Source organism: Apis dorsata, unplaced genomic scaffold (assembly GCF_000469605.1).
Source record: "Apis dorsata unplaced genomic scaffold, Apis dorsata 1.3 scaffold_196, whole genome shotgun sequence".
Classification (NCBI taxonomy): domain Eukaryota; kingdom Metazoa; phylum Arthropoda; class Insecta; order Hymenoptera; family Apidae; genus Apis; species Apis dorsata.
In genome coordinates this window covers 352,355-367,125 of record NW_006263480.1, presented here as the reverse complement: position 1 = coordinate 367,125, position 14,771 = coordinate 352,355, and the positions used below count along the sequence as shown (strand labels likewise).

Genomic DNA, 14,771 nt, shown 5'->3' with positions numbered 1-14,771 from the left:
TGTTCCACGCGAATTATTCTAAGCTTTAATATTTTCGGTTAGAGAGAACAAGGAAAAAAGTTCTAAAATCTAAGACATTGAGCAAAATGTAAGTTTACAGGAACATTTCCACTAGAAATGGTAAGATTGTTGATACACTTTTTACAATTCCATCCAATTTACAATTTCCAGTATCGATTCTATTATCGCATTTATAAAAATAGATTTTTAAAATATTAAAATATCCTATGATATTTGTGATTTCGAATTAAAATATAAAATTAATATATAAGAAAAAATTTATTTTCGAAAATCATCGTGACATATTTCTCATGAAATGTACCAGATTTTTCAGATCAGATAAATAATCTAAGTAATTTTAAAAATATTTTTAAAAAATCACTTTAATCCAGAGAGTATCTCAAATATTCGTTCATTTCAAAACAAAAATTTGAATCACAAGCTAACAATTTTAATTATTAGTATAACCAATTTGTAAAAAAATTTCTACTTTTTACGAGTCATTTCTAGATATGCTCACACATCGATCTCATTAAAAAATAAAAAGAAAAAAATATAACCAAGCATTAAGATCTGGAGCAATAATTCGTCTCAGATATTCTCTAAATATTAATACTATTAGAATTATAATATACGAGTATATATAGTCATTTCCAATTAAGGATTTAATCACGCGTCGATTAATAAAAAAATGATCGAAAAATTAAAATTTAAAAATAATTTATATCGAAGAATTCAAAAATTAATATTATTAATATTATTAAAATATAATGCACACAACTAATGCAAATGCTTTAAATATTTCTTAAATAATAAATTAATAATTAATTAATTAAATAAATAATTAAAAAAAATTACATTTACGAATTGTCTCCAATTCAAAGATAATTCATGCAAATCGATCGCAAATCAAACAATAAAAATATGATCAAAACGATATTAAAAATCTGGAGATATAATTCAAAGATTTTCAAAAAGCATAGTGTGCTATACAATTAAACCTCGAGAATATCCTTTCTCTTTATTTTAAAATTCAATATCATCAAAAAGATACATATAACGAAAATCAAAATTAAAATTGAATGGAATTCTCGTTTACATATATGTTAAATCGCATCTCGTCGTTGAGACAATTCTTAGCATTATCGGCGGTTGCATAATTCTCGCCCGACTCTTCTCGATCCTCCACAGCGTTTTTCCTTTTAGAGGAAAGAACTTCCTCGTAATCACTGGATTTAGATCTCTCGATATTTTGCAACTTCGGAACGTCGTAAATTGGCTCCTCCTTTCTCGAGCATTGACACTTAGCCCAGATCTCGGTCTCAGATTTGGACAAGAATTTTCTGGGGACGTCGTAGTGGTGGGTAGCCGCGGACGTGGAGCTATGATGCGAAAAAGGACAGGGAATGTCCTCGCTCCTCCTGCGTATCTCCACTTCGTACATGTCGTTTTTAATAATTACGGACGAGTGTTGGCCGGTTTGATATATGTAAGAGCTGCAGAATTCCTGGCTGTTGTCCATCTTTGTCAAGGAAATGAACGGGTGTTTCCGTATCTTGGAGAGATGTGGATGCTTGGGCAGTTTGGTCAGGGTCCCTTTCACGAGGGATGGGCTGGATGGATTGGATCTCGTTGCTTTGGGTTTCAATGCCATCTGTGTTATCAGACTCAGAGGGGGATAGGATGGACCCAGATCTAGTCTCAAGCTCTCGCGGGGTACCTCGTTTAAAATGAGCTTTTTTGCGTTTTCCTCCCTGTAAATTTGAATGATTATTTTAATGATAATTGCAGATGTTTTTGGTATAATTGTTTCTTTTTTTGCTCTCTTCAAAATGGAAAAATATTTGATACAGAATATTTTAATTAAAATATTTGAAGAATTAATTGTAAAACAAATATAAAAGTACATGAAATTGAAGTTTCTATCAGATGAAAGCAAATGAACATAGAATAACAGAGATAAAGTGAGATTTTATCATTTTGTCTAACACAAACTTTAACTGATTATAACTTGAACTAATGAATAAATCTTAATCGATATTTTTATAAATCAATTTTTATCTTTGTTTTGATCTTTAAAATGGATTCATAATTGTTCTTAATTTATATACAAAAAGTTCATAAAATCTTTTTTGTTTTCTTATATAGAAAATGCTACAGTAAGTTTTCATATCGATTTTCATGTCGCGTGATTGATAGTGTTTTCTACTAGTTTTCTCTACTTGCGAAAGTAGTTGAGCATCACGATAATGTTTATTGTTTATGTTATATAATGCGAAGGTTTTAGTGAATATAAATCAAATTGAATGTATAATCGACAAAGATTGGATCGAAGCAAAAATATATAAAAGATACAGAATTTTTTTCATTCTCCAATTGCAACGTTGTATTTAACATAGAAAAAAGAAGAGAGAAAACATTTTATGAATTATCACAACAATATCATACAAATATCAATCAACTCACCCTTGCAAATGATAGAACGTTCCATTCTCCTCTTTGCACGCCAAGTTGTTCGATTTGAATGTATTGAACGTGAACTCCCTGTTCGAGTCCAGCAAACTGCTATTCTCTCGCTGAGCCTTGCCCAATACGTCCGTGATGGAGGCCAAAGATGTCAAGGAAGAAGAGGAGCAAGATCTCTCGTCGTACCCGGAATCTTGATATTCCCCCTCGTTCAAGTTCCTCTCCGACGAGAACAATTTTCGTTTTTTATCGAGCCTCTTACCTGTCAACGAATATAGCAATTTTTTCAATGATTTTTTTCGCGGTAATTTCTTCCCTGGGATAGGTATCCAATCGATGGAGGTGTCCTCGACTTCGATCGGTCTCTTCAAGAACGCCCCCACTATCTTAGGGGTCTTATCGTTGCGCGAAATTTGTTGGCCTTCCTTCGAACCCTCCTCTTCCTCCTCCTCCTCCTCCTCCCCCTCCTCCTCCTCTTCCTCCTTCTTAGGAAATTCGTTGATCATCGTGCTCGTGCTTTTAGGAAATCCGCTCTCCATCGAGGAAGTGCCCCTCCGTTCCGGATTGGGCAGGGTCAAGTCAAGGATCGTGCCCTCCATCGTGTCATCGAGAGATACCTCGGCCACCTTCGAATCAGCGTAGAAGTTCGATCTTCGACAGGACTGCTCTTTGTCGAATATGAAAAGGCTCGAGCAATCGGAGTCGTTCGAGCCTCGCCGGTCGAGATTCAACGAGCTCAGATAAGCATCAGAGAAATTTTCACTCGTTTCGTTCTTCAAATCTTTGCCGAACCCGCTCGAGAATATCGCCGATTTCCTGGAACCGTTCGAGCACATCAATCCTTCCACATTTTCACGATCGTCCTCCGTCTCGTCGCGTTTAATGACTTTTCGAAGATCGATCGTATGCCCATCCTCCTCGGAGGACGCATAGGTTTCGGAAGGCCAGGCGTAAGTTTCCCCCATCGAATTGCTGTCGGAACGATTCTCAAATTCGTTCTTCTCGCCCTCGCTCATCGAGTCATCGTGCAAATTTTCAGAGTCGAAAGGGATTGGCTCAAAGATCTCCGACCTCTTCCTCGCCGCCTCTCCGCAACTGGTGTCCGGGTTGCTCTCGGCCCCCTCCTGCCCGCCCCTCGGATCGTTACACGCCTTGTATTTTACCTCGAACGCCGCCACGATCTTCTTGACGAAGTTCCTCTGCTTGCCTATTTCCATCGGCCTTCCTTCGTGCTTCGATGGGGAGAGGAAACCCTTCTCGAACTCGCATATAATGGTCTCCAAATCGAACATCTCGGGATGTGTCGGCGATGATCCAAAATTTGTCCGCGGGCTCCTAGGGGAAAAAATATTGTAGGGGTCGCTGTGACCGCTTCGGTCCGCGGCTTTCATTGCATTCGTCCTTATAGGGCCGATCGGATTGCGGGCCGAATAATTGCCACGCTTCTTAATCCAACTTCCCCCCGCTACCCCTGAGTAATTTCTTACTCTTTCGCTCTTCTGTTCCTCTCTCTTCACACTTCCGTCCTCTTCGTTCAGCTACGGCAGAAATCAAAATTTTCTTCTTTATTCTTTTCGTTATTTTTTGAAAATAAGCGTCAAATTTAAACTTGCGTTTCTTATTTTTCACGTTATTTGCTTTCTAATTTTTTTGTTAATTCCTTCCCGCGCGACAAAATTTCGATTCTATTTTATATTCGGTGTAATAAAATATGCTTTGAAATTTGGATATTTTTTTATTTGAAATTGAAATAAGAAATTAAAGAGTTTAAAGAATTTAAGAATATTTATATTTGGGCAAATTTTGTTTGATATTGATAATATAAAATAAATTATTTCAAATCGTTATTTTCAATTGAAAAATGTACGTAGAAAACATATATTTGAAATAATAATTGTTTCATTGTAAGTTTATTTCAAATTTGGTAAAAGAAATGAAAAAGATTAATAAAATTAAATCAGCAAATTTTAATTCTTTTTTCCTACATATTATAATAAATTACAAATAATAATAAATCGTATATTATTTATGAGAAAAATATTTTAATACAATTTTTAAATTTTAATTTAATGAATCTATAAAAATATATCTACTATGATGTATCTACATTTCTAAGATTTTAATAAGAGAAATTAGATAAGAGAAAAAAATATAGAATTTAGAAAAATAATTTAGAAAAACTAACCTCTTCTTTGTTGTCTGTCTTCAATATACGCTGAAGAATAGTTTTCTTCATTTTTTTTTTGTCACTTGTGTTACTCAAACTTTCGATAAAAATAATCTATTAAATACTTCCACTCTTCTAATTAGTATACAATAATTAGTATACAATAAATATCACCAAATATATATACATTTTAACTTTTTTACACGCACAAAAAATGAAAAATTAAATTTTATTCTATTTGAAAAATTTTGAAAAATATAGGATAGAGTTAGACACTGAGACAGAGGACACGATGTTCACGCGTTGAAAATCAAATGTTAAATGAGGCTTAAACACCGTAACACATCTATTTGTACCTAAGGTATTGGGGGAAGGGTATCGGTGCTGACAAATAGGTGTTTACCTGACAAATTTTCACAGAAAGGGAGGGAGTAAATAGCACCAGCGGAATATTTAATGGCCAGTTAGAAATGTTCAAACAATTTGAATAATGTTTCGAAAAATTCTTTAATTTTTTCTTTTAAGATTTCTTATTAAGATTTATGAAAAGTTAGAGAATTTTAAAATTTATAAAGAGTTTAGATTTATTAATTTTATAATTTTTCAGAAACTTAATATATTTAATAATATATTTAATATTTTATATTGTAATGCAATCTGAATCTGTATTTTAATCTCTTAATTATTTATTCTTTTAATTATTCTCTTAATTATTTATCTCGTAATTAATTTTAATTTTAATGAAAATAAATTGGTTCTCGGAATAATATTTGATATTTTCGATATTTCGAAGAAAAATCATTGTAATGACTCATACAGATAAAATATAAAAGCTTTAAAAAATTATTAAAAATATTAAATGTATATAATCGTACATAAAAAATTAAATTATCAATAATTTAAATATTTAATTTTTTTTTATCTAGCTTTCAAAAAAATTAATTTTTCAGTAATTGAAGAAAATATAAAACGATAATTTAATCATAAATCGTTTTATAAAAATTGATACAAATTTTATCAATCGATTATATAACTTATTCGAAATTTAATTCCGTTATTATTTCATTTTTAAATTGATTTAAAATTTATCTTCAGACAGTTTGAAACTGATATTCGTAAATTGTGTATCATAAATAAAAAATTCCAACTTTTCTCTATTATTTTTCTTTCTTCGTTTAATCTGTCATTATATATTTTGAATAGAAATTGAATTAAAACCTAAATGTACATTAAAACAGATGAGAATGTATGCAAAAAACGCAGGTAAATGGGAAAGCACAAATAATTATACTGTAATTGTTTTTAATGTTTGAAAACTTTTTATGCAGATTGGAAAAAAAAGGGAAATAAATAGAAATAAAAATTATATTAGATCGAAAAACAAGTTCGTTCAATGTTTTTTTATTAAAAGAATATTATGAAAATATCGCTCATTAATATTTAAAAAAAATATATTATGAGTTAAAAATTATCTATCTATCAGAATCTTAAATATCTGATAAAATTTAATATTTAAATAAAATAAAACTTGTAAGTAAATAATAACGAAGGTTTTTTACTGTTTGCCATAACAAATTATATATTTTTATTCATTTCACAAATAATTATTATTTGCTGGAATATTTATTGAAGTTTATTTAATGAGATTTTCTAAGAATTTTTTTTTTCATGTACAATTTGATTTTTTTAAAGACAAAACTATGATTTTGCAAAGAAATATAATAAATGAATTCTAATGAATTATTTCTCATATACAGATTTAAAATTCAATATAAAATTGTTAGTAATATTGAAAAATTTTTTACAAAAAGATCAATTGTTAAAAGAGAATATCAAGAAATATTTTTAAATTTAACTTTGTACTAGATAAAATACTAGATAAAATAAGTAGAAAAATATTTGATTTAATTTTTTGTAATACATTGTGGATAAAATTAGAATTAATAATAAAATAAAAAAAGTATTAGAATTAGATGATCAAAATTTAAGAAATTTAAATTTTCATTTTATTTTCGATTGTTTTCAAAGTTCAATAATTTGGCAAACAAATTATACATCAAGTTTTTAAGAATAATCATAAAGACAATACCTCAATCAATTGTCCTTACAGTCGGTCGAATTTTACGAATCTTCGAGAATAGAAATATCTTTACTCTCCTATTTGCTACCAGATATAAATCATTTCTGAAAATAGAAAAAAGAAAAAAAAATGAGGATTTTAAAATGAATTTTAAACTTGCTCTCAGAAAGTTATAATATTTTAAAATATTGACAAATTTTCACCGAATATTAGTTATTTATTACTTTTTATTGTACTTTCACTGAAAAGCCAGACTTTTCCTGCAATATCTATGATCTTACCTGCCTCGAGGATTCCCTTTTGCAATAACAAGAAGCAATAAAACTAACTACTTATCCGCATTCTGGCTGCTTCCACTAGAATATTGTATTGTTTTCTTTAGAAAATATGCATGAAGCTGCACACCTGCATGTCGAAATCGATCGATGCTTAGCCAATTCCCTATACACGTGTCGATGTTTAATGTGCAACAGGGAATAGAATGAATCGGGAAGAAGATAAGTCTGCAGTTCAGTAACGTTTTCCACTTTTACCCATTTGAATTCAGATATGTCTTTTCTTTTTATCTTTATTTTATTGCCAAAAGAATTTTCTTTTCACAGAAATGAAAGAATCTTCGTAAAATTTGTCTACTAACTCTTCTAAATCTTAATTATAGAATATTCCATTGTTGATGGAAGCTTCATTTCATAAAAATAAATAAAAATACGTGGACAAAATTGGAGAGGACAAATTAACGAGACAAATTACGGGGATGAAGAACGTTATTTTGCTTTTATATAAAAATAACGTGTAACAAAATTATTTATTTTTAACTCAAAGAAAAATTTTCAATTTAGAATAACATAATTTTGCTTGGAGAAAATTATAAGAGACTATGTCTTTGGTCATTTTCCAAGTGTCATAATTCTCTCAACCAGTGCGCACAATGCTGTCATTTAACGCTTACCTGTACGATGGATAATTATGGACAATATAACAAGGATTAGTAAGGTCTAAAGTCTCAAATCCTAGTTTCGTTGTAGCTTTACGAGCTCTTTTCTGCGAACAAGCTTTAGTGACTAAACAGCACTGACATGCAGATGAATAGAAAAATATTAAAATAATTTAAAGTATTTAAATTGAATGAAATTAAATGGAAAAAATGTAATTTGAAATTATTAATAATTATTTTGTAAAACATGTGATCTTTGTTTTTTAAATTTAGATTTTTTTTGAAATTAAAAATTGTATGATTCCATTTAATAAAAATATCAGTGGTTATTTTATGACTTTTATATATCCATTTAGAGAAAAAGTAATTATACCAAAGATATCCAGAAACTATAATTCTTGTATAAATTATTTTTTATACGTTTTTTATATTTATAAATTAAAATTTATATATGAAGTTACAAATACAATAACAAAGTGATTAAAAAAAGAAATTCCATTCAAAAATATTTCAACGATAAAAATTTTATATATATTGAAAATTTTGAATAAAAGTTTATGTTTAGAAAAGAATTTGAATTTTCTATATAAGTCAATGTACGAAAACTTTTGTCCCTCTCGAGGAAATAATGCAAATCTATCTTCGATAAAAAATAATAAATCTTTTAATAATATTTTCCCAAACTAATCAGCAATAAAATAAAGAATCTTTAAATACATCTAAAATATTCAAACGATAATATAAGTTTGAAGATAAGTCGTCAAAACTTGGGAATATAGAACGAGAAAATTTCGTGGAGGAAGATTCGTTATTGAAAATTATTCTCTGTGGACCTGCTAGCAGACCGCAGAAATCCAAGAGATTCGTGAGGAAGAATGTTGGAACGACCGCAATTAGAATCAATTTCCTTCCCCGCTCTTTTAACCCCTCGAAAATCTCTTCAACGTGTCGTGATACTTAATTGAAACTAAACTTATATCCCTCTACAATCGATAGATATCATTTCGAAGATTAATCGAATTCTGAAATATTAATTGCGTTCTGGAAAACGATGGCTGCGCAGTAGTGCGAGTAAACGCAAGGCTCGACCTCGCTAATAAAGGAGAACATCACTAAAATTTCACAGACGCGCTTCAACTATCCGATCGGAGTGAAATTTAATAACACTTAACTTTTGAATTTATACTGTGAAGAAAATACATTATATGGAAAGTAATTACGATATCTTTGATGAGAAGAAAACGTTATTGTTGTAAACTTTCTTTAATTTAAATATATTGATCATTATTTTTTTTAATATTGTAAAATATTAGAATTTTTTCATTGTTTTATAATGTCATGAAGTTTTTAAAGATTTGAATTATTCGTGATGTTATGATCAATTTTTTTGTTTGTAAAGTAGGTATCTTAAATTAACGTATATTTGTTTAATGTATATATGCATATTGTTTATATGCTGAATGAAGAAAATTGTTTTAACATTGTTTTAATTTTATTTCCTAATATATATACATTAAAAATTATTTAAACGCAGAGTTTTGTAAAATTTATATTTTTCTCTATAAATTTTGGTAAACAATGATTCTATATATATATAATTATAAGAAATACAAATATTATACTATAATATTATATTAAATAAATAACAATTACAAATCATTTATATTTGCCAAATAACTCTCGAACAATTGTACAAACGATCGATATCGCGCAATTAATTTCGAAATTTAAAAATTGACTCGATTCAATATAGAATTTTTTCAAAAAGAAATTTATTCTTTTAAATATTTTGTGCAGAGAAAAAAAAATTAATTTGCGGATTTCGATATCGGAGAAAAATATCCAATGGATCCGCAAACGAGTTTTTTTTCGATTTTTCCTTCCCCAATAAAAGAAATTATCGAAGGTTGTACCGTTTGACGTGTATATCGATATAAATCGATATAAAAATCGATATAAATATATCCCATCTCTGAGAAAAAATTGTTGCGTACAGTTTAGTTTGAATGGAAGAATGGATTTTTGCGGTGGATTAAATATCAATGAAAAAAAAAAAGAGAGGATTTGCTGGCCACAACGAAGATTACGGTATTTTCTCCATTTTAGCTGGTTACAGATATCGATGCAATCTCGCTTGTACCTAACCTCTTTTTCTCTTGTCCTCGATTCTATTGTATAATTCGTATTGAATATCACTAATCATTACGTTAAAGTGAAATTAAATAAGCGAAATTAGACGAGATCAAAACAGATTTATTGGATATTTTATAAATAATTAAAGTGATTGAAGTGATTTTAATTTCCACGTTCCTTTGAGTTCCAGTTAACAGTTAAATAAAAGTTGAAGAATTTTGAAATTACGTTATTGCAAAATGACTTCCTCACAAGTTATTATTGAGATAATAAATGTTTCGTGAAAATTAATACAGTTATAATTAAATAATTTTCTTGGTATTTTTTTTCTTGCTCTTTTGTATTATTAAACGTTTAAGTTCCTTGAAGAACTTTTAAATTATATTATCTTCAAATTATCTTTCAAAGTTATTTGAAATATAATTTTTATTTGTAAAATATTTTATAGATAAAAGTTAACTTAATATTTGATGAATAATTTATTTGTCATTTCATTATTTATAATATTTATTATATTGTTAGAAAAAAAAGATTTTATTACACATTATTATTCTTACTTATTGAATCTAAATTTGAAAAAAAATTAAAAATCAAATTTCTATCCAATAATAAAAGCACATATTGCTTAAATAAATTATAAAAGCATACATTTAAAGGCTAAAATAAATTTTTCATTTAACTGTTTCTCCAATTGTATTTATTCAAAAAAGACAAATGGAAAAATTTTCCAAGTTTTTGCTACTCATGTATGCATCTTATAAACGCAAAGAGAACAATTACCATGGAAGAACTTTCCTTCATAGATTTTACCTGCAGGATACAGTGGTACCATGTCAGGTAAATGGCAAAGTCTGTACCGTTAATCTATTTTTATTATTATTTTTACTTTTACTTGTCAGGTATCCTGGCTCAATACATATTGAAAGCTACTTCTATTGTCAAATAATTCTTGTTTATTTGCTGGAATCATGCACAATGATACCAAAGAATTACATCTTTATTTCCTATGAATTTATACAAAATAATACAAAATGCAAAAACCGAGAAATGAAGAATTTTTTCTTTTATTTTTTACCGAATATATTCTGCTCGCGCGAGTAATGGAAACGATAAAGACAGAATTGAAGAGAGAGAGAGAGAGAGAGAAGAAAGATTTCTTGTGATAAAAATATCCAATAATAAAAATATGATTATTGGTCGAATAATTATTATTAGACGAGTTTAATTTTACTGAACATGATATTTTTTTATTCGAAATAATAATAATAAATAAAGGGAATGTGCAATTCGAAGGAAATAAAAAATTGGTTGAAATTTTGAAATAAAGTTTGATTATTTCAAATAATAAAAGATAATATAAGAATCGTAGATTTCATCTCATCGCAATGAGATCAAGAAGTATGAAAGAGAAAAGAAATATAAAAAGGAACTGTTGTAGATCTAGACAAGAGAAGTGATTTGAAGAAAAAGAATTTCAGGTAAAAAAATTACTTCTTTGCGAAACACATTGTATTTTTATAGTAAAATGAAAAATACTTAAATATTAAATAAAACAATTTATTAAAATAACTTATTTTATCAAATGTATTATTATTTAAATAAGATTATCACGAAACGAAGTAACGTAGCAAATGAAAAATTCAAATAAAACTTTGATATTTTATATTTTCCATGTTAATTTTGATATTTTTTTTAATTATCATAAGAATTTATAATATAAATATGACTCAATTCTGTTTATTAATTTCCTTCACTCATTCGACCTGATTTATGTTATTAATTTACTTTCAGATAAATATGTATTACTGAAATATCAAGCTGAGATATAATATAAATCACGTATAAAATAGAAATTCGATTATAATTATAAATTAACATTTAAAAGAAAAAAATATTTTTTTCCATATACTTTATATTCTCTGCTTATTATCTTTATATCATATTTGGTTGAAAGCTTATACCAACTTAAAATAACGTGAAATTATAACATCGTTTCATTTTTTTATTGTTCAGATTTACACTTTTTTTAATTTTAATAACTTTCTATAATGATATAATTGAAGCACAATAAATCTGCATTATAATTATTCGTATCAATTAAAGCCAATTATACGATATCAGAAATTGTTACTACATTGCTTAAAGGAATATTTTAAGGTCTGAAAAAAATTAATAGACTTCTTCTTTTATAAATAATGAAATATTTTTCTATATACTACGTTAAGCGATATTTTAATCTTTTTTTTTTCTTACAGTTTTTATTATTTACAAATTATAAAAATATTGTCTATCGTTATTCTTGGTTAAAAGAGTTTCTCAATTTACGATCCAATATATTTTTTCTATTAATATAAAATATATTATTGTTTAAAATGTATTATACGATTTTTTTCGAATAGGTATCATAATTCGTTGAATTGTTATAAATGATCAAAATTGATTCTCTTCAATGAAAAGAAATATTTTATCATTTCTTTATTTTTGGAAATTGTAAAAAGAAGAAATTGAAATTGAAATTATAAAGAAGGGAATATTTTCAAATTCGATAATAATTTGAAATATTTATATAATAAAATATCATCTTTTTTATAATTTTAATAATAAAAATTATACACAAATAAAATTAAGATATATACTACTTAAATTTACCTTCAAAAAAAAAAAAACAATACTTTGCATCTTTTAAATGATGTGTCTTTTTAAAAATCTTCCTTTCTCTCAAATTTTTTTTAATCAACTCTAATCCGACTTGTGCAATTTTTTTTTTTTTTTATTTTCGATTATTTCGTTCAGAATCGAATTATACCCTCGTTTTCCCAAGACATTTCAAGAACAATGAGAAACGTAACGATCGTTGACAAGGGCTAAACTGAAAGTTTCTTTCGAGGAAAAATTAATGAGACAATGTACAATTTTAATCGCTAAGTACTTGCGGATTCTATAAAATGTATAAAATGTAGACTAGTCATTGTCATTTCAATGCGAAAATTTTTAATTAAAATTAAGAAAAAGAAAAAAAAAGATATTTATTTAATAACCTATGGCCTATTTCACACAAGTTTGTATATAATAAATGGAGCATGAAATAAAGAATATTTATCGTTTAAGTTTATGCGTTTGAACATGCGTTTTATTCGTATTTATATTGCGTTTATTATATTTATGGATAAATTTACTACCTTTATTTAATTTAGGACAGGATTTAAACGTTTTTATTAAGACGATTAAGCTTTTTGCACGAATGCTCGTTTTGGATTAATGGAAAATATTAAATTGATTAACATTAATCATGATTTTTGCAATCGAACGTGATACGACATTTATTAATTAATTTATTATTCTTATTTGTTATTACTGCAATTATCGAGATGTAAATTATGTTACGATAGAAATATCAGACACGTGGAAATATTAAATTAATGTTTAATATGAAATAAATATGACATGAATAATTTAAATTTTTTTTTTTTATCGAGAAGAAAAGTTATGAAAAAACGAAACCTTAGTTTAATATATTCTGAATAATTCAAATAGGTAATAAAAATAATTATTGTAAAAATATCACAAACTATTAAATAAAAAATATTTTAAAAATAATGTTTATTTTTTTCTGAATTTATAATAATATTTTTTTTTCGAAAATTCTTCTAATTATCATTTTATTTTTCCACTATATTTTTTTTTCGCATTACACTAATTTTCTATATGCATATATCATACCTTAAAAATTATTTTAAAAATTAGATATAATAATTTTAATTACTTCAAATAATCATTATTTCGATAAGAAATATATCTCAATAGATGTCATATTCTTTACAAAAAAAAAAATAATGAAAAATAATAATTTCTTTATAAAATATAAAGAATAAATTGAAGATTATTGATTATTTGAAACTTACTTTTTTATATTCAAAATTTATTTTTGAAATAAAACAAATGATAAACAATATAATAATAAATATTTTTTTCTATTGAATATTTTATTCCAAAATATTTATACGAAAAGCTTTGCATTCTAGGTGAAAAAAATTTTTCATCGAGATTAGCAAATACTTTTTTATAATCCTTGTTTATAATCACGAGGAAGATAGTATAGATTTTACGAGAAATTGAAATTAATTACAGTCGACGAGCGCAGCAGGATAATAAGATTATACGAACAACTCGATCCCTTGTCTGAATTGTACTTGCCTATAAACAGGACGCATGCAACTGACCTGAAAATGTAGACGAACGTTGTCTACATATTTATTACTATACAGTTAGATTCCATTGTTGAAAATGGATTTGCTGACATTTTCATCTTTGTCGTTTTTCCTTCATTTTTATTAACAAATTTTCCATTCGATATTTTTGTAAAATATTTTTTCTAATTGATAATGAAACAATATAAATGAAAATCACATATTATAATGGAGATTATAATTATAAATTTTTATTTCACGAAATATGGTATTCATGAGAAAAGAATAGAATTTTTTTATTCTATTTTTTTTCTAATTTTAATATTAAATCGTAACTTTAAATTGGAAAAATTAATATTGTTATTAATAATTTCTACAACAAGTTGTAATTTAAAATAACGTGAAATTGTATTTATAATTCCATTTTTCCAGAATCTCAATCTTTTAATTATATTTAATTACGATCGTTAATAATAATAGAACAGCTCCATTTAACAATTTTAATCGAAATTAAATAAAACTTATTTATATATATATATATTATAATATTTTTATAAATATTTCGATTACAAAAAATATAAATATTTTATATATAATATAAATAAAATGCTCCATCTATAAAATATAGATTTTAAACAAATAAAAATATACAACAAACAAATAAAAATTTTAAACAAAAATATAGATCTATAAATATATAGATTTTTAATTTTTTTTTAAACGAAATTTGTATTCTTCTATTTCCTTGAATAATAACATAACAATACTTTTCTTAATTTAAACAAAATATTACTTTCAAATATT

At 26.5% G+C, this 14,771-nt stretch overlaps 1 protein-coding gene across 1 annotated transcript in view; it reads right to left on the bottom strand.

Moving 5' to 3' along the window:
• Positions 1-1,072: 1,072 nt before the first annotated feature.
• Positions 1,073-14,771, bottom strand: part of LOC116185500 — a 92,939-nt gene continuing 79,240 nt past the window's right edge. The window contains exons 2-3 of the mRNA XM_031509982.1: positions 2,467-4,004; positions 1,073-1,754 (exon numbers count right to left, since the gene is read on the bottom strand). Coding sequence (XP_031365842.1) covers positions 1,073-1,754; positions 2,467-3,857 — 2,073 coding nt within the window. The 5' untranslated portion in view covers positions 3,858-4,004. The remainder of the gene's footprint in view (positions 1,755-2,466; positions 4,005-14,771) is intronic.